At 42.0% G+C, this 19619-nt stretch overlaps 1 protein-coding gene across 3 annotated transcripts in view; it reads left to right on the top strand.

Moving 5' to 3' along the window:
• Positions 1–19619, top strand: part of LOC113134019 (neuropilin-1a-like) — a 64317-nt gene that overhangs the window by 17343 nt on the left and 27355 nt on the right. For all 3 annotated transcript variants that reach the window (XM_026313194.2, XM_026313192.2, XM_026313193.2), the window contains exons 3-6: positions 1620–1801; positions 8892–9119; positions 12961–13131; positions 17594–17760. In XM_026313194.2, coding sequence (XP_026168979.1) covers positions 1620–1801; positions 8892–9119; positions 12961–13131; positions 17594–17760 — 748 coding nt within the window. The remainder of the gene's footprint in view (positions 1–1619; positions 1802–8891; positions 9120–12960; positions 13132–17593; positions 17761–19619) is intronic.

Genomic DNA, 19619 nt, shown 5'->3' with positions numbered 1-19619 from the left:
AGTTTTTCAGTGTTGCTGTGTTTCAACCTTCTATTCAAGTGCAGTTCAAAACCTGGAAATTGAGACTCCAGGGTTTGTGAGTTAAATCTCAGGGGTCATAACATTATTTAGAAGACGGGAAAGAGTAGAGAAAACAATGGGCAGAATAGTTTCAACTCCAGGTTTATTTACGGGCTGATCTGGGGCCCCTTAAGTCAACTGTTGTTGACATGATCAAGACTAAACTTTGACTCATAACATCTTTGGTTTATTTTCTATGAAATGCTGGAGAGTTTCAGTCCTACACTGGTGTAACTATTAAAGCACAATGATCCAACAGTGAGACTATTTGGTTGAACTGCTCAGCTCTCTCATAAGTGTGCAGGTATTGTATAGATACAAAGGTAAAAAGGATTGTTCCAGTGTTAAATGCAGACAAATGAAAGCTGTTTTTCCTGCTCACCTTTGGTTCCTGAGGGTAGAGAACACAAACACACTTACATATACATGTAGATAGAAACACACACACACACACACACACACACACACACACACACACACTTCTGAGTTACTGTTGCACTTAGAATCATGCCGCACAGGAGCCACTACACATTCACTCCCACCCAAACAGCAAGCACTTCCATGTACAAAACACACACGCTGAGCACACACTCAGACGTACTTGAGATGTTGTGACAGTGGGTGGACAGACGGGTGTCGTCTGGTGAAGGATGAGGTGCTGCAAAGGTGGTGGGAGGTCCACACTGAGTTCGATGAAGTCTTTGAGTGCAGTCAGTGGGATCCACAGAACCTCCCAGTGCTTTACAGCAACATGTGTTCTTATTTCTGTTTCACAGCCTCCCTCCCTCTCTGCTTCTCTCAGGCCAAGAATCACATATCACACTTTCCCAAATCTGCTGTACTTTTTTTCTTTGTGTCCCACATACGTGAGACAGAGCCGATGTATTCTTATCAGCTGAAGCATGCACATGTGTTTTTGTTTTTTAAATTTCAGATGTAGACCAGTGGGTTTATGGAACAAAATATTGTATGTAGTCAAACATCAAACTTGGGGGGTTATTCATTTTTGTGATAACCCACATTCACATGTTCCTGGCACTCTGAATGATATTTTTTGGAGTCAAGGTGCCTCACATGTCTGTGATACCGTAATCAGGTGAGAAAATATGATGTGCGAAGTTAGACAGACTAGTAGATGTTGCCAATCCACCAACATGCTTTAAATAACTGACTATACAGCTGCTGTCTCTGAGAAATCTCTTTGCTGTGAAATGCAACATTTTTCTCCTGCAACATGGAAATCTTCCATCACTCACTTTTTGACAGCTGTCGTGATCTAAGGTCCCAGCAGCTTTAGAAAAGGACAAGCAGACGAAACGCTCAATCAGCTGAGCAGACTGGTATTTGGGAAAACTCTTCAATTCAATCACAGTCAGAGTAGTCAGTCTAAGAAAAACATGTAGGAGTGTTAGGTTTTGTTTAATGTGATTTGGCTCTATACAAATAAAATAAATTGAATTGAATTGAAAAACTGAATAAAGTTGGGAGCTGGATTTTAAAAACAATGGCCTGTCAGTGCAGCAGCTGAGACATCCTCTGTCTCCTCTGACCTCTTACAGGTACGACTACGTGGAGGTTTTCAACGGCGAGGATGAACATTCGCCCACGTTGGGAAAGTTTTGCGGGAAGATCGCACCATCTCCGATCATCTCCAGCGGCAGGCAGCTCGTCATCAAGTTCGTCTCTGACTATGAGACCCACGGGGCTGGATTCTCTGTTCGCTATGAGGTCTTCAAGGCAGGTGGGTTCTGCGGGCTCATCATTTCACTGTTGAAACGTCCTTGTTGTAGCTGCTTGTATTAGACAACAGCATCAGTTAAAACCCTAAACTAAAGAAGACCAGAGCTGAAATTGCTCTGCTGTTTTCCATACATTCCACTGAATGTGATAAATGGACTTATGGAAAACAGCCAATTTAAATTCACTTGTAGTGTTGCCAGGTTTCCACATGACTCTGGTTTGTTCTGTAGCTTTTGGGTCAACGTTATTCATCACCCTGCTCCATTAGATGATGAAAAGTAATGTTAGATATTTCAGGAGCAGCCGCTGAAGGGCAGCAAAGGATATTAACAAGTTAAAAAGGCTTATAGGAAAATTCAGCTTACCATAGCTTAACCAGCGTCTCACTGTCAGAGTTTCAGCCTTCAGTGAATAGTGAGAGATTTGGGAACATGGCAACTGCTAAACAGAGGACAGGCAGAGCCAACTACTCATCAAAACAAACCATGTTGTCATGGATTAATGTAAAGAGCCGCAGCGGCCAAACCCTTGGTCATAAAGGCTTAGGAGAGTGGAGCAGGTGGAGAACTGCAAGTTAGTGTATGTACTCTAAGTCTGAAGCAGCTTATCAAGCAGGTCAGGACAGCACAGAACAATATTAAGATGTGTTCTGGTACAGTTTCTGTTTGCTGCTGACTGTATTTATATATATTCTTCTGTATATTCCTCTATTTCAATATAGCAAGGCCGTCTGGTTGGACTATAGACTATGGTTCCTTAATTCTTCTGCTTCCTTTTTCTTGTCGTAATATTCTGTTTAGTTTCTGCTTCATAAAATGACCAAAACAAATCTTAAAGTGGCAATAAAGCATTGATTAGAAAGGCCATAAACACTCCCACATCACAAAAATGAATCTAATACCTAGTGCCCTAAAATAACCTTTGAGAGTGAATCTAGCATTTAAAATCGCTGCCAAACTCCTGTCCCAGGGTTGTGCAAACAACGATGAACCTCCAATACACTGACCTCTAAGCTACAGGCCACATAAACTCCATAACCCAGAATTCCACTGAAGGAACAGTGAGTCCCAGCAGGGGCAGGATGCTAGCAGGACAGACCTACATAAACACTCCCTGCCAAGGAAGGAACCTTGCTCCCATGTCCTACATTTGTATTTGCGCTTTCCTCTTGGGTCCACTTGAGTAGCTGCCAAAACGGCGAGTCTCCCGTGACCACTTCAGTTTCCACTAGTGGGGACCAGAGATAAATCAGGTATATAGGAAATGTGTTTACATAAGATTCTTGTTTGCTCCCCAAAGAGCAATAACCATTCACAAGGTCCAGAAATAACAATTCCCAGGTGGGGCTAGGCTGAAAAGTTCTGTATTACACAATAAAAAATAGATATATAACTGCTCTTTTGTGCTTAAAAGAGGAGTAAGGCAGTAACATGAGCAGGGTTAGGGGCCCAATTTACACTGGAGCTCCCCCAGGCTCCGCACTCGCTGTACTCAGAGCCGTCTGTTCTCGAAACTACGAAGTACGGTCCTACTTCTGATACCAGAACTTTTAAATCTGCTTGTATCGACTTTAATTTCAGGGTGCAAAGTGGAGCCGTGACTGATGAATGACAGCATGTTATTAGAAAGTCAGTGTAATAAATCTTTAAAGTAGGTCAGCAAAGTATCAGCTCAAAGGACTTCTGGTGCTGAAGATTTTTCATTTAGGTTTTTTAAACTTGTAGCTTGAACGAGATTTCTGATGATTTATGTTTCAACTTCTTGATCTCTAAAAAAAATGATTCAGTGGGGATTCATATTAGGGTTAGGGCCTTCTCGTCATTTATTTTAAAAAAGAAAAGTCCAACCTTGTGTCATTTTTAGTTGAAATAGACACTTATGATGGTGGTGAAGGGGAATGTGAAAGTTGACAAGAAGCTCACAGATTTTGAAGGTCTAATAAAATAACAATAAATAATCATTTGGAGGCCTGAATGTGATTTAATGTCATTTAAATGCCTAAACGTTCATTCAGATTACAAAAGCCACACATTTTTATTTAAGGCATTTGATGGGGATTATGTGATGTGATCCAAGCCTGAGCTAAGCAAAGATATTTCATAGCAAAATCTGAAATCTGCTCTAAATCATTCCCTGCTCTGTCTTGTATTTATACAGTTTGTGGACGAATAAAATGATTGTTAGTTTATCATATGTTGCCAGGTCAGCTGGTCTGAACCTGCAGGGTATGCTCAGTATAGAAGATGTCAGGTCTGTGACTTTGTGCACGCTGATGCTCACCCTCCCTGTTTTTGCCAGGAAAGCAAAGCAAAGTTTTTCCTGTTGTTGTTCAGCTCATCCGGCCGCTGCTCTCTGCCGGTTACTGTTCAGCTTCAGGACGGATGCCTCAGAGCGGGCTGGGAAATTTCTACTTGTGTGTGTGTGTGTGTGTGTGTGTGTGTGTGTGTGTGTGTGTGTGTGTGTGTGTGTGTGTGTGTGTGTGTGTGTGTGTGTGTGTGTGTGTGTGTGTGTGTGTGTGTGTGTGTGTGTGTGTGTGAGAGAGAGAGAGAGAGAGAGAATATGGTTATCAGCCTTTTTGTGTTTTCACATAATGTAGATTTTCTGTTCAGCTGCCTGTCTTTGTTTGGAGACGTGCCTATATCTTTCTGTCTTTGGGATTGATTGTGTATTCCTGGTTTCCTGTGCGTACAACAGAGAGGTGCATAGGACCCCAGGCCCATTTAGCTAATGGGCTGTTTGTCCTTGGAGGCAACAGGGGTGACCTGCAGATGAGATGGATGCAGTGGCATAGAAGAGGGACTCAGAAACTAGGACAGTGTGTGTATGTGTATGTGTGTGTGTGTGTGTGTGTGTGTTAGAGGGGCCTCTACCCTCTAACAAGTTAAAAACAGCACTTGCACTCACTCAGGTAATCCCCCTGCCATGTTGCTGCCTTCCTTCTTGCCACATTTAAAATCCATTACAGTCAGAGCAGCATATTGAAACTTGCTGCAAATGGAGCTGCTGCTCTGGTTACAAACAGGCTTTACAGGCCAATTGTTCTCTGCTTTTGTCCTTTGAGCTCTGCTTTTTTTAACCTGCATTTATATTTTGCTGCTGATAAAAGCCTCGTGGTTATGTGGTGTTCTCTCAGTGGCATGATGTTGCTGTAGCATCACTAAACCTCTTTGTGAGGGGGTCAGGGTGGACGGTCGGACACGCAGCCTCTGACTTTGACTGGAAACTGTTGTCTCGGGTCTTTCAAGGCTCATTTCTGGTGCCTGTTACCATCAGGACCATAGTCATGTATGTCCTCTGTGTTGTTGAATTGGAGGCTGTAAATGGTCTGAGAAGGAGTTGGCGTTATAGATTTTAAAGTCGTGTCCTGTTTTCTCCCTGCTGCCTATTGTTTTCTCCCACATGTGTCATTACAATGAGAAGATGCCACAAAAAGCTGCAGCTCTTTCTCAGATGACAAGCTTAAAGACAGTGTTGGCAAAGACGGCTAAATCTCTGAATCAATGAGCATAGAACTGAGACACATGCGTCTCTCATAACACACACTCCACCCTCTGCTGACCACAGGAGACACATTATTTATAAATGACAGCCTCGTCAGGGTCCTGCCTCCTCACTCTCATCTTATTTCAGGGTATTCAAACCAGAAACACATGTTTCTGTGGGGGAGACGTGGGGGGGGGGGTTCTGCACTGACTTTAAGCCACAGTTGATTGAAGGGTTGTTGATAAAGAAGATGATAGAAACAAAAAGATGGATGAACAGATGAGCCAATGAGAAATGAGAATATGTGCCCCCATGTTGGTGACGGTGCATACACACACACACACACACACACACACACACATCGATGGCCAAACACTCTAACATACAGGTTATAGATTTTGAACAGGTGACATTTAATTTCAGTTAAAATTAAATTTAGTTCACAGTTTCAGGTTTGATAACATTTGATGTCCCAACTCTGGATTCCTTCTAGTTTATACATTATTTGTTTTAGCGTTTGTTGGAGCAGTGGCTTATTTGCAGTCTGCATTGTTGTTGATGTTTTCTGGCCTGTCTTCAGATCAAAGTATGTTCACTTGCTTTCATACACATCGCTGAAATAAACCAGCTGAAAAAAACAAAACCCTTTGCTGACCTGTGAGGGTCAGTTCTCACATTAAAACACTATGAAAACATTACTCGCTCTGTTTTTATAGTGTTTTTGCCCTTGAATCACATTCATTTCTGAGCTTGATAGACATACAGCATCATAGATGTCTCAACCCAGATTCAACTAACCCATCTGCACACTTCACACACACACACACACACACACACACACACACTCCAAAGTCTGCCAGCTGAGCAGGATCGAAGCCTGCCTCATCCTTCACCACTCCTCCTTCCACATCATTCATCATGTCGCCCTTTTCATGACACCACCTGTGTCAACAGCAAGTGGTCCAGTGGAGTGTGTGTGTCTGCATGTGTGTCCACGTGTGTGTGTGTGTGTGTGTGTGTGTGTCTGTGCGTGTGTGTGTGTGCGGATTCATGTTTGCAGGCATGTCCAGATAACATGCTGGTCACATCTGGCCTGGCAACATGAGAAATTCCCAGCTCCCAGCAAACACACACACACACACACACACACACACACACACTAGTCCCTTCAAGGGATGCTTGACCCACGTCCAGGTCCTGTGTTGTCTTCCTCTCTCAGATCAGTCACAGTCTTGTAACCAGACTCATGTCACTTTATGACAAGCAGGGTGCAAACTGCCAGCCGGACTGACTGATGCGAGCCGACGCATGAGCAGTATTGACTGCCTGGATGTGACTGTGGACAAATAACAGCAATGACATAACAGCTGCCAGGTTAGCTAGCTGCTCTCTTTTAGCAGGAGTCTTTCCTGCCACGGTTGTTCTTGCTGAGGAAAATTTATTTTATTTTCAAGTTCTCTGTATTGGAAAGGCTTTATTTTACTATCCTACAATTTTGAGGCACATGTCTTGCTTGCAAGGATTGATGTGGGTTTTATGCAGCTATAGGGGATCATCTCAATCTCACACTTACTGTCCTTGGGCATCACTATCTGCAACTGCAATTCTAGAGAAGCAAAATATTTATAGGATCTCTGTGCCTGTAACATCATGAGCAAAGTCCCTAAATGCCAAAAAAAAATGGTTTAAATAGCATCAAAGTCTTGCATTATTTAGCAGACTTAGGCATGAAAATATTTAAGAGCACTATAAACATGAAACATCAATACATTCACTCCAGTAATTAAGATACTTCTGCATCTTAGCATCACATGTGCAATAAAAAAAGAGAAGTAAGCAAAGCAAAGAAAGTTTACCCTTATCAGGGCAATGTGCAGAACCAAAACAGGAAGTAAAGGCAACACATACATCCAGTTGAAAACATTAGATCACATGACCATTACACATTTCCTGTAGAAAGCACAGAACAGCACGCTGATGGAGATGTGTGCAAAAATACCGCAAACGAAATACTGCAACAAAAACAATAAATCTGAAACTCATCTCGAAGAAAAGTGCTGCCTCCATATTTGAACACAAATATACAGTTTGCAATCCACAGTGTAGTGGAGCAGCATCTCACTACTACACTACAGTGAGATGAATATTAATTAGGGAGATATGTAAACACAACACAGCTGACAGTTTCAACACTGGAAGGTGGTGCCAATGCATGAATGAAGGTGTGATGAATTACAGTTAACATCATTGTCAGAGGGTAGAAAATAACAGCAGGCAATAAGACTGTGTGGGTTCCTGTGCTCGTAAGTAAAAAAAAATGTTTTTGTTTACTGTTTGCAGCATGTTTAAAACCCAGTGTTATGAAGTATCACAGTCAGAACTGCAAATGTTAACACACCAGAAAGGGGGAAAGAGGAACAGTAAGAATCAAACAAAAGAGTAAAGAGTTTATTAGAGGAAAAATAGCAGGGCTGTGTATGATATTTATGAATATTAGCCTGAGATGATATTTGACTGCGTGCTGCATACAAATTATGAGCTTCCGCCTGACTGATTATGTAGGGTAGCGTGTGTGTGCATTCGGATGTGTCTTATGAGCTAATAGGGTTGTGTCTGTCTGTCTGAGAGTGTATCTGTGTGTGCTGTTGTGATTGTTGGCCATGATCAGTCGCTGTAAACAGCCCTGAGTGTTTGGGACAGTCAATAAATACCAGCCAAACCCCCTACCCCAGTCACAACACAGTCAGAGGCGGCTCCGACAGGGAGGGGTCCAATCACATCAGAGGTCGTCTGATTGGAATGAGATGACTTTAGTTCTGTCAATAAAGCAAAGGTCGTGTTTTTGGATCATCTTAAGAAGACGCTGCTGTCTGGTGCAGTGCATTTTCCTGTACTAGCCTGTTTGTTTGTTTTGGTCATTTAGCTGCATTATCTTGATCCAGTTATTTGTTCTTATTTTGTCACGTGTTCCTTGTGAAAACTAGTGAAGAGACACTGGAAGAAAGTGAACTTTCAAGTCTAAAAGAACTATTTTCTTATGAAATGTTCCCATCTGGCCTCAGACTCAAAAAGACATTATTAGGAGGTCAGAGCTGTAAAAGTGGTTTCAGGCTGCTAAAGATTTAGACACCCAGAAAGGTCAAAAGCTGAAAGTACTTCAGGTTATGTGCATTTCCAAAATATCTATATACCATTGTTTTGTTTTGTTTGCTGCAGTAAAGACAGAAAAGGTCAAAAATCTAAAATACAGAGAACAAAGTAGACTGTGTCAAGCCAAACAGCACAAAAGTTTCCTCAAGGTGACTTTTTGCCACATTTAGAATTTAAATACGATGCATAGTGCAGCTATTAATACCTCAAGCTTTTTACTTTGGCACTTAACATCTTGAACATTTTCCTGGAAACGGTTGTTTCCAGTTTCAAAGTGTCACATTTTGTAAGAATAATAATGAAATTCAAACGTCTCAGTATGATAGTAACACAAGTCGTGACCCTTCACTGACCACTAACCCCTGACAGTTCACACCTCCGTCCAGCAGAGAATAAGTCACTATGTCCAAACACGCCTTGACACTTTAAAAACTATTCGGTGTCTTTTCTCCTCACAGGTCCCGAGTGTTCCAGGAACTTCACGGCTCCCCGGGGCGTCATCAAGACTCCGGGCTTCCCCGAGAAGTATCCCAACAACCTGGACTGCACCTTTATGATCTTCGCCCCCAAGATGTCGGAGATCGTGGTGGAGTTCGACAGCTTCGACATGGAGCCTGACAACCAGCCGCCGCCGGGCGCCCTCTGTCGGTATGATTGGCTGGAGATCTGGGATGGCTTCCCTGCAGGTGAGTAGAGGATTTAGCTCCTGCAGAGAGAAATCAGAAATGGGAAGGACATTGGGCTGTTTAGTCGAGGCTTAAAAAAGGCAAGAAGAAAAAAATGGAGTCACCCTTCGCTAAAGACAAATTTTTAATTTTTCAGGTGTCAAGTCCTTTTTCAGCTTTCACCGGTGTCTTGGAAAGAAGCTTAAAGCTGAAGTAAAAACCAGGCCATGAAACTATAAAAAATGGATGCACTACCCAGATCGAGAAGTTAGAGGAAAAAAGGGAATGTCAGCCAGAAAAGAATATTGAAAATACTGAAGGAGAAATCTCCACAGGTGGAGGGGAAGAACAGGCGAAATGTGATGCGGAGGTAGACAGAGAAACAGATGAGGAGGAAAGGTTGGAGGAGGATAAATATGCGGAGATGTGAAGCAGCGAAGAGAAGAATGAGAGGAGCTCGGCATGGCTTCTCCCTGCAGATGTTGATAGAAAACAGAGATAGAGACGTGAAGAGGTGGAGGGGAGGAGGGAGGAGAACAAAGGATGGATGGTTTCCCTGCAGGTGGGACGGGCTCAGATTGAGCAATGGAGGCGAAGGAGAAAGCAGAGACAAAAAAACAGGTTGATAAGGACAAGAGAAAGATATGAAGTTGAGAGTTTTATTAGTTTTCTATTTGTTTTGTTCTTGGAAAGACATTTTTGTGCATGTATCAGCTGCTAAAGGATAAATCCTTTCAGAGTAATGTTAGCACATCAGTGAGTTACTTGGCATCTTCAGAATCATTTCTTTTTAAAAACATTTAGAGCATTTCTCTGTCCTGATTGGCTGAGTGCACTCTGTCCACCTTAGCCCTGATTGGTTGTTCCTGTTTGTTAATCGCAGAATTTAAATGGTTTTTGACCAGATCACCTTTAAATTGATAAAGCCTGTCTCCCAGCCAGAGAGCAAGCATATTCCCCAAAATGCCTTTAACATAGAGAAATAGAGATACTGGTTTACAGTAGGTTCTGCCGTACCATACCCAGCGTCCTGTGCACACATGTAGGCTGGATGCCCTGACAGAGACTAAGTAAATGAAAAGAGAGACTCCTTCACAGCCTGCCCATTGTTTGCTCACCAAGCACATTTAGAAAATCAGCTCTCTGTACGTGAATGATGGAGACGCAGCCTGCTCTACCCTCTGTTCACACTCCTCCCCTCACTTGGACAGTGTTTCTCAGCTTCCATTGTCGTCTAATTAGCTGTTCAGCGTGCAGATAATGGTGAGAGTTACATATCTTGGACAGGCCTGAGTAGGTTGCCAGGATGCCCACAATACTCACTGCTGTGCCCTAAGCCTTGGCTGCTTATTGCCAGGGAGGAGACAGGCATGGGAATATGAGGGACACAAAGACTGGCACAGGTAGACAGACAGTGACATACACTTTAAAGCCATGCCAGCATACATAACATGCCAGGACTTTTCCTCTCAAATGGTTTGTGTGTGTGTGTGTGTGTGTGTGTGTGTGTGTGTGTGTGTGTATGTGCAGTTTTGTGTGGTACATGCACTACGTTGGTGTGTAAAGCCTGTATTTCTCTGTGTTTGCTGAGTGAACATGTGTGTCAGACAGATAACACAGCATCTCTGCTGCAGGTGAAGACCAGAATGGAGTTTTTCATCCCATCATACGCGTTGGAAATGTTAGCACCTGACATCTAACACTCACAGCAGGGACGTGCGTCTTTTGAGAGCTGTAAATCATTTCTTCCAAATGAGGGAATAATGAGGATTATAGTCTCATACCTGAGGCTCATCATTTTTCAGTTTTCACTTTTCAGTAATATTAAGCATTATTTTGTTTAGAACTTTTAGTAATGTAATTTTTTTTTTTTAAAGATGGGCCTTATAAATGCTAGAAATGGAGAATTTAGTTTTCATTCTGGCACATTTTTGCGTTTTCTCGAGCTTGAAGAAACACATTGAGATCACATGATGCAGATAATAACTTTTGATATCTGCTGTCAACTCTGCAGATTGACTATATTTGCTTGTGATTTCTCACTTTAGTTGTTTTGAAGATTTGATTTAATTTAATTGTGTTTTCTTAGGTTTCGGTGCAGTGCGTTGAGCTCTGAAGGCCACCGTGTGTGTTGCCTGTAGGATTTTCCATTTTATAGCTGATTGCAGCAACAACACACCGCATTACAGCAATACCATTTCACAGCTCCTCAGATAAGGCTGAGAAAATTCTAACTACAGTCCATCACAGACTGTGGACTGGTTGCATAAAACTAACTGATAAACATAATCCACCAGATTACTGAAGTTGAGCTATCGCGCTTTTAGTTTGTTCTTTAGCCTCCGAGGCTGAAGGAAAATGTCAGAAAAGTATCGTTTTTGTAATGTGTATGATTTTATTCTGGACTGAACATTCCCTCCTTGAGTCCTCGAGAGGCTGCAGATACAGTATCTCTGCGAAACAGGAGGCAGCAGGAGCCTGGCATTGTTTCTCACTGATAAGAACAGGATGAAATGGGCAGCAAACTGTGGGTAGGCAGGGACGTCAGTGTTTAGATAGGAGACAGTCTGTCGCTGTGTGCTGCATATAAGAAAATCACGTTGTCACACAGTAGATGTTCGCCTCAGCGTGTGCCTCTCATGTTTACATGGTACATTGTCACGCTGAGTAATCAAAGCGATATGCCACTTCAACTTATGATCATTCTCTTCACTTCAAAAAGTTTTTTCCTTGTGCAGCTGATGGATTATTTTTGGTAACTCTTTATTTTCTAGGTCCATAAATACAAAATCCTTTTAAAACTTTCACAATACAATAAATTTGTAAATCTCTGCATAGGATAGATAAATAGAGGCCAGTACTATGAGGGAATTGGTGCAGTTCCAGTTAATAAACGCTTTTGATTTACTTGCATAACTCGGACTTCAGAAATGTGGACTTTGTTTGTAGGCAAACATGCAGTTCAATAAATGGCAAAGTTTAGGTTGAGCTGGTCCCTGTAATCTGTACCAAATCACGTACTGTAGGTCTTTCCAGGAAATGATTAACACATTGCAGACTACAGACTATTCCTTCATTCTGATATGCAGAAAATACTATCGTTATGAAAACCGGATGGTTAGTATCAATAGAATAAAGCATGAGAGGCAGAAGGAAGACACTGGTTGTCTTGTATCTATAATCACTTGGTGCTCCCAGTTTTCTGACCTGACATTAACACCTGTTAGTCTTTTACTGAGTCATGAAAATAGTTTTTTTTTTTTTCTGTCTGAAACCTGAACTCAAAGTTGTGAATGTGAAAGGCGACAAATATTCTCTGCACTGTCTTGGGTTAGAGCGTTTTTTATTTGCTGTACCTGAGATGGTCTTGTGCCTCAAGCGTCGCTGCAGTTGTGGAAATGAGTGTTTCTGCCACCTCCCGTCTCACCTTTATACCTGTCTCAGAGGTGTCTCATCAGTCATGAGGGGTGAGAGACGACAGCGGTCAGCTGCTCTCGCTGATGCTTTCAATCAGACCTTTGGGCTTTTTTTTTTGCTGTAAATCTAAAATCAGACATTTGTAGATTTAAGTTCTGTGTGTGTAGATAAAATGTTAAGCTTGTCTGTTTTGATTTAATGAAATATTTCCCAGGACAGTGAGGCCAAGTGAATGATAAAAGGACTCTGCAGGTGTTGAATGAACTGATGTTCTTTTTCTTCACCTCCCTCTGTTCCATCCATCACTTTCCTCTTTGCTTCTTTTACTTTCACACCTTCTGGCTTCATCTCTCCTTCTTGTCTTCTCTTCCTTATTTCCCACTTCAAAACCTCTTGAATCCCTCTTCCTTCCTCTCTCTTACCCTTTCTCTCCACCTTCCCCCAGTGGGTCCCCACATTGGCAGGTACTGTGGCCAGACGTCCCCGGGCCGTGTGATCTCCTACACCGGCATCCTGTCAATGATCATCACCACTGACAACGCCATCGCCAGAGAGGGATTCTCCGCCAACTACACCATCCGGGAGCCAAGTCTGCCCCCAGGACACGAAGATGAGGGTGAGCAGCTGGATTAGTGATGACAAATGGAGGAGGTGGGGGTGTGATGTGGAGGGTAGTGTGTGTCATCTGGAGACAAGACGGACCAGAGTTTATTTCCTGCATATTTTTATCTCATTTACCTCAAATAGAATCAAAACATCCATCCATTTTCTATACCCCCTTATTCCTAACCAGGGTCACGGGGATCTGCTGGAGCCTATCCCAGCTCTCTTTGGGTGAAAGGCAGGGGTCCACCCTGGACAGGTCCCCAGTCCATCACAGGGCCACATAGAGACAAACAACCTCACACACTCACACTCACTCCTATGGGCAATTTAGAGTCACCAATCAACCTGACATACATGTTTTTGGACTGTGGGAGGAAACCAGAGTACCTGGAGAAAACCCACACAAGCACAGGGAGAACATGCAGACTCCACACAGAAAGGCCCCTGATGGGTTTCAAACCAGGAACCTTCTTGCTGTGAGGCAACAGTGCTAACCACTCATCCACCGTGCTGCCCAGAATCAAAAAATACTAGAGAAAAAAAGAGAAATTCTTAAGACGAAGAAAAGACTTGATACCCCAGTTTGCTACTGACAATGCAATAACTAATTATCACGTCTATCAATGTTTGTTTTGAGCAAACTGTAAACAGCCAGTAAACCGTAATCTCCATATTAGTTTTTGTCCATCTACATTTAAAATCCTGCTAAACATTTTAGAAGCTGACACTAGGACATTTTTCAGTTCATTATCAAAATTATTATTTTCTTGCTCACAGCTAATGATTTAATCAGCTAATCTTTAAGCTTTAATTGCTGCTGTTGATTGTTCAAATTCCCTTAAACAAACCATCAGAAGAATTCATTAGTTCTGCTTAAATGTGAATAAAAGAACCCACAACATTTATCTTGTGGCCACATAGAGGGTCCCAACCCTCAGTTTGGAAACCACAGCTCCAGTCTTGTTGGTATATATCTACTTGGTGACAGTAAAATAAATCCAAAGGAAATTTCTAGAAATTCTATAGAGAAGCATGATAATCAATCTTGTCCGTCTTACTGGAATATTTTTACTGCCGTCGTCTGAAGAATGAAGCCAACTGCATGAATCGTCTGCAGCTTGATTCAATTCAGCTTTAACTTAGCTTGAATTTAGCTACATGACAGTGTAAATTTAATCGCGTCCTGTAGCCAAGACCTTGAATTTAAAATGTGGTTTTTATTGAGATAACGACAGGCTGCATTTCCATCAGTTTGACCTGCTTCTCTTATCTTAATGTTGAACAAAGCATTTGGCCGATATCATCAGTTTCTCTCACCCAGTTTTAGCTCGGCTTCTACTTCTTGTTGTGTGTTTGCTCAGTTCCACATGTTCTTTAAAGAAAAGCCATGTGTCTGCATCAGTTGACTGTTTGACCTTGTTGGAAAGTCTGTAGAGGTTTGAGTTATGTTGGCCCGTATGGTTCCTGCACTCTTGTAACCTCAACCGCAGTCACCCTTGTTAAGGAATGCGAGTGTGTACAGAGGTGCGTTTATGTAAGGTCCCATGGCGGCTCATAGCGGCTCCTGGGGAAACATTAACTCTAAGTTCTACATTTGTGTTGCTCTAAATTGATATTTAAAGATTTAAAAGCAGGTCACTGGGTGTGTGTTTGGTGTTTATGTCAGGATTTTCTTTTATCTGAACATTTACAGTCCAAAGCATCAGCTTAAATCTTTCCTTTTATTTAAAATGCCAAACTCACAATAATAAATAGAGAAGTTTCCCAGAATTGGCACTAGTCTTTTTTTTTTTCACCATTTTATGGATTTCTTGTCCATGTTGGCTTAAGAAAATTAGGTTTAAATATCCTCTTAACACACAAACAGCATATTTTTGAATGCCAAGCCTGTTTTTTTACTCCTTTTTACATCATTACAGGTCAAGAGCTGCATATTTTAAAGCTTATTTAACCTCCAATTTGGGAAACCACACAGCATTCAGTGATTATATAGCTCGCTGCATCGTGAAAAGTCTTTATGAATTCTAGATGTAAATCTCACACATTTCACCAGAGGGGCTGCAGTAATCATCTTCAGTTTTTTTTTTCATTTCTCTTGTTTGTTTTTGCCATTGGCAGAAGATGTGGGTGTTGTTGGATTGTGTGCATGTGTGTGTGTGTGTGTGTGTGTGTGTGTGCTATCTGATATTGATGGTGAGGGTTCGTGACAATGTGATAAAACATGGATGTAGTCTACATGTATCAAATATGGCTCCAGGTGTGGTAGTGTCTGTGGTAGGCCCGAGAGCTGCAGTGATGACAGACAAAGGTCTGTCTTAGCCTAAGCAACACACAAACACACACAGTTATTCTTGCTTTCAGACCCCCAGCTAAGCTCAGCAGATTGAATTAAAGCTTCTTGACAAACCAAATCACATTGTCTTTTCTCCGGTTTCACACCACGAAGGTTGTGTCAGGAATAAAAATAAGCAAAGTGCAAAACAGAAGCTTGTGCAGAAGAGAGCTGGAACCGGATCATTTCTAGGGACAAGCTAACGTAGCTGGGTGATACTGAGTATTTTGGACTGTCTCACTGTTTAGCCTGAGTTTTTCTGGCAAGAATCCACCTCTGGGAAAAATTCAGAATTGGGAGATTTGTGCCTGAAAATTGTCAAGTTAACAATTACTGATGACGAGCACAAAATCCAGCTTCCTGCAGCGTCTTGGTTGTGTCGCAAAGGAACTTTCCCCTTAATTTATTTGTGGGACTTGGAATGATGTAAGTGTGTTTGTGTCAGTCTGGCAGACCCAGTGTCTCCAGACAGCCCTCCCACACACACACACACACACACACACACACACACGTTTCCTTTTGCCCCACCCAGTCCTTCTCATCCCCAGGCTCCCCTGCTGTTACAGTGGACACTGGCTCCTCAGGGATGCAGACGTGTACTTTGAGTTTGTCCAAATATTGCTTCATAACACTGAGGCATTGTAGACTGAGCAGCATTATCCACATGAAATTACATTAGATCAGATAAAAGTCAAAATTACCAGAATTAGCTGCAAAGACAAACGGCAAATCCTCATTGTTGAGTTGATGTAACTAGTTTCCTGTCAATCAGCTAATTGAGTCTTTCTTCAAGCTGTAATAAACTATAAGCAATAATGGTAGTAATCATGGATTAGTGATTACTACATTTATTATCATATTTACATTATTTATCCAAAGGAAACGACTGTCAACTGCATCCAAATGTGAGGACTTTATATCAGAAAAGAGGAAAAATACTGACACTGGTAATAGTTTGACTACAGATGTATCAGGTTGTCGATCGAAGAAATAAAGGCAGTTTCTGGTGTCACCCTGTGAGAAGCTGTGATGCTTAAAACTTTTTATATTTTACAAACAAAACAATTGATCAAACAAAGGAAAAACCAATCAATAATTTATGATCATTATTGAATGTCAGGGTGAGAAAAACACGGGCGAGTTTCACACGTTGTCAAGGTCAAAACGTCAACATGTGCAGTGGATGTGTTAAAATGCTGGTTTCCAGCTTTGAGAGTGTTTGAGGCTCTCTTCATATTTATTACAGTACAGGCTGTCTCTGTAGAATCCAGTGACTGATTTGTTTACAGTGGGCTTCAGTCACAAATGTCTGCATTTATGGGAAGTGTGTGACTGTGAAGTGTGAATGTATTGTACATTTGATTCCATATGCAGTTTTTTGTTGTGGGTGGCAGCTCGACTCTAAACCTCAGCGAAGGCCAACGCCACACTACAGTACGACCACAGGGGCTGTGACCTGTTTACTGCTGTGACTGACCGCCCAGCAGGGTGCAGGGACGGACGCTTTACAATGTCTGGTTAACGCTCCGCTCACACTGCTCACTTGTTTTCCTGCTGGAGTCGGAGACAGAACGAGCTATTTTCCCACACAGATTTATGACTTTAACTTGAGGTGTTTCTTTTAGAATGCGAGCTCTGGAGCAGGGTGATAAATTCAGCCATTAGCAGCAAAAATGAGGAGAGCAAAACACCAAAATTCTGTTCACCCAGTTAACTACCTGTGAAATGGCCTTGTATTAAAGCAGCAGTTAGTATAATTTTGATAACAAACATTTCCCCTTGTGACAGGGCCATAAGTTTGGTGAAGTGGAGTCGATAAAGCTCTTGAGTTGCTGCAGAAACTTAACTTGTCACCCTGAGACGTGTGTAGGAACATGAACCTCTTGTCCATTGCTATTTTAAAACATTCACAGACCATAGAGCACAATTACGTATCTTTAATATGTTAGTGTTCAGACAAAGATGGTGATGTCTTTATTCCAACTGGGGTATTTGTGGGAAGAACAACTTAATTATTTCAATATATCTATGAAACCTAAACAGACTTTGCACAATAGCATGATCACATTTTTAGCTGCAATGGGTTATTCAAAACATAATTTTGGACTCTTGTTAACAAAGTTCTGCTGTATTTTTGCAGAGTTTGCTTGTATGGAGCCACTAGGCATGGAGTCAGGAGACATTACCTCAGAGCGTATTAGGGCCTCATCCCAGTACAACGCCAACTGGTCCCCCGAACGCTCTCGCCTCAACTACCCAGATAACGGCTGGACGCCATCAGATGACACCATCAGGGAGTGGATACAGGTATTAAAGTTTTTATTTATTTGCTTTTGCTGAATTGTTTTTGCATAAAATACCTAATAAGTACCAGAACATATCTTAGATAGCCCCAGTTATTGTGGCAAATTATTGAAGCCATCGAGGAAAAAAATCCACTTATCTCACAATGTTCTGTCTAAAAATGACTTGATGTTTATTCACTCGTGGAGAAACGTTGTTCCTCCGTTTGAACTTGACTGAGATCTTGCTCATATGTGGTCTGAGTATTGTTCAGTCATTTGGACCACCTCTCTGCTTATTAAGGGGGACGCGGGACGAAAGAAAAAGCCCTTGTGGACAATTTTTTGGAATCTGCCTCTGCAGCACAGTTGACATTTCTTATCCTCATTGTGAAATCTGACATAGCAGCAGTGAATGTAGAAATGGAGCAGCTCTCTGCTTCTTCTCTTGAATCATATTCAATATCTTTTCTGCTCGAGGACAAGTTGGCTCCTCAGCCATGTTTGGCTCCCTGCACATATGAGAGAAAGTACAAACTGCTGCATCTGTTTCAGGCTGTAATCAATGCAAGAATGTTTACACTGTTTATTTGTTATTGTGCAGTGTTCCTCCTGCAGCTTGGTTTATTTTTAAACTGGTGAAAATGACAACATGTATGTGAAGGTGGCAGCAAATAATTGCACCCACAAATAACCTGTTGCCTTCCTTAGTCAGTGAATATTGATCACATTGGAAAACTCGTATTTATAACTAACTAGGGCTTATATCAGTCGTAAACTATGCAATTATCTTTATTTGGCTGTGTCTCTATGACGGACATTGTAGTAAATGTGATTTCGTGTGTGGGGGGTAACAGGGTTTGGGTTTTGTGTGTCACAACATATTGTTGCAGTGACTCCTGCAAAGTTGAGTAAAAGGAACCAAACGTCTTCAAGAAAAGTCAAAATCAACTGACTGACAAAACCAAACCACAGTCTGACTGATGTGCTGCTGTTTCCTGGGATGTTGGTCACCCTTAAAGGAGACTGCAGTCCCTCCAGTTACAGCAGCTTGTATGTGATTTGTTTGGGTTCCTGTTGGTGCTAAGTGATCAGACCTAGTGGCATTTCACCAAAACGTGGCTTAGTTATAATTGGCTTTGTAAACCACTTGCACCTATCACAACAAGTGCTATTCCTAATATAGTTTGGCCCGAGGAAAGCTGATCCTGGGTGAGATCACTCGCTCAGCTAGACCCAGTTGTAAGGTGCGGCTGGAGTCCAGGACAGTCCCATTGTCCAGGACAGGAACTCATAGAGGAAGACTCACAATGCCCCTCATTTCCTTCCCGTGGGGGTTTACAGGACACAGACAGGAAGACGGCCTCTCTGCTGGATTAGTTTTAGTGGCTCTCTATTGTCTGTCTGGGGACTTCTTTTAGCTACTGGGCCACAGTTGAGACCTCAGGGACATGATGATATGAAACAGGATATTTGCCAAATTACCCCTGTACCTGGTGAATATCTAAATAACAGGCATCCAACTGTTCATGCAGTGTAGTAGTTTATATCATCCAGTGTATCTGCATTTCCTTTATACTCTCAGGTTAATAATATTGGCCAAGTCAGTGTGAGTAGTACTACTGTCATTGAGCCTTCTGGCACAATGTCTTGCACTTCAGCATTTGTATCAAGAAAAAGAAGAGACGTTTGTGACTATATTTTTCATGTTGTTCGATAAACCTTTTGCAGCTGGCAGCAAATGTACAGTTTACTAACCATAACCACAGAATAGTCAGATATTTGTCTTATTGATATGGTGCCCCCACCATTTTATCTCAGCTGTACTGGCTTTAAAATCAAACGTCCTTCTATGCAGACACAGGATTAAGGCCTGAGAAGGAG

This window comes from Mastacembelus armatus, chromosome 17, assembly GCF_900324485.2.
Source record: "Mastacembelus armatus chromosome 17, fMasArm1.2, whole genome shotgun sequence".
Taxonomy (NCBI): Eukaryota; Metazoa; Chordata; class Actinopteri; order Synbranchiformes; family Mastacembelidae; genus Mastacembelus; species Mastacembelus armatus.
The sequence above is the reverse complement of the archived record's forward strand: the minus strand, read 5'-3'. Positions and strand labels throughout refer to the sequence as shown.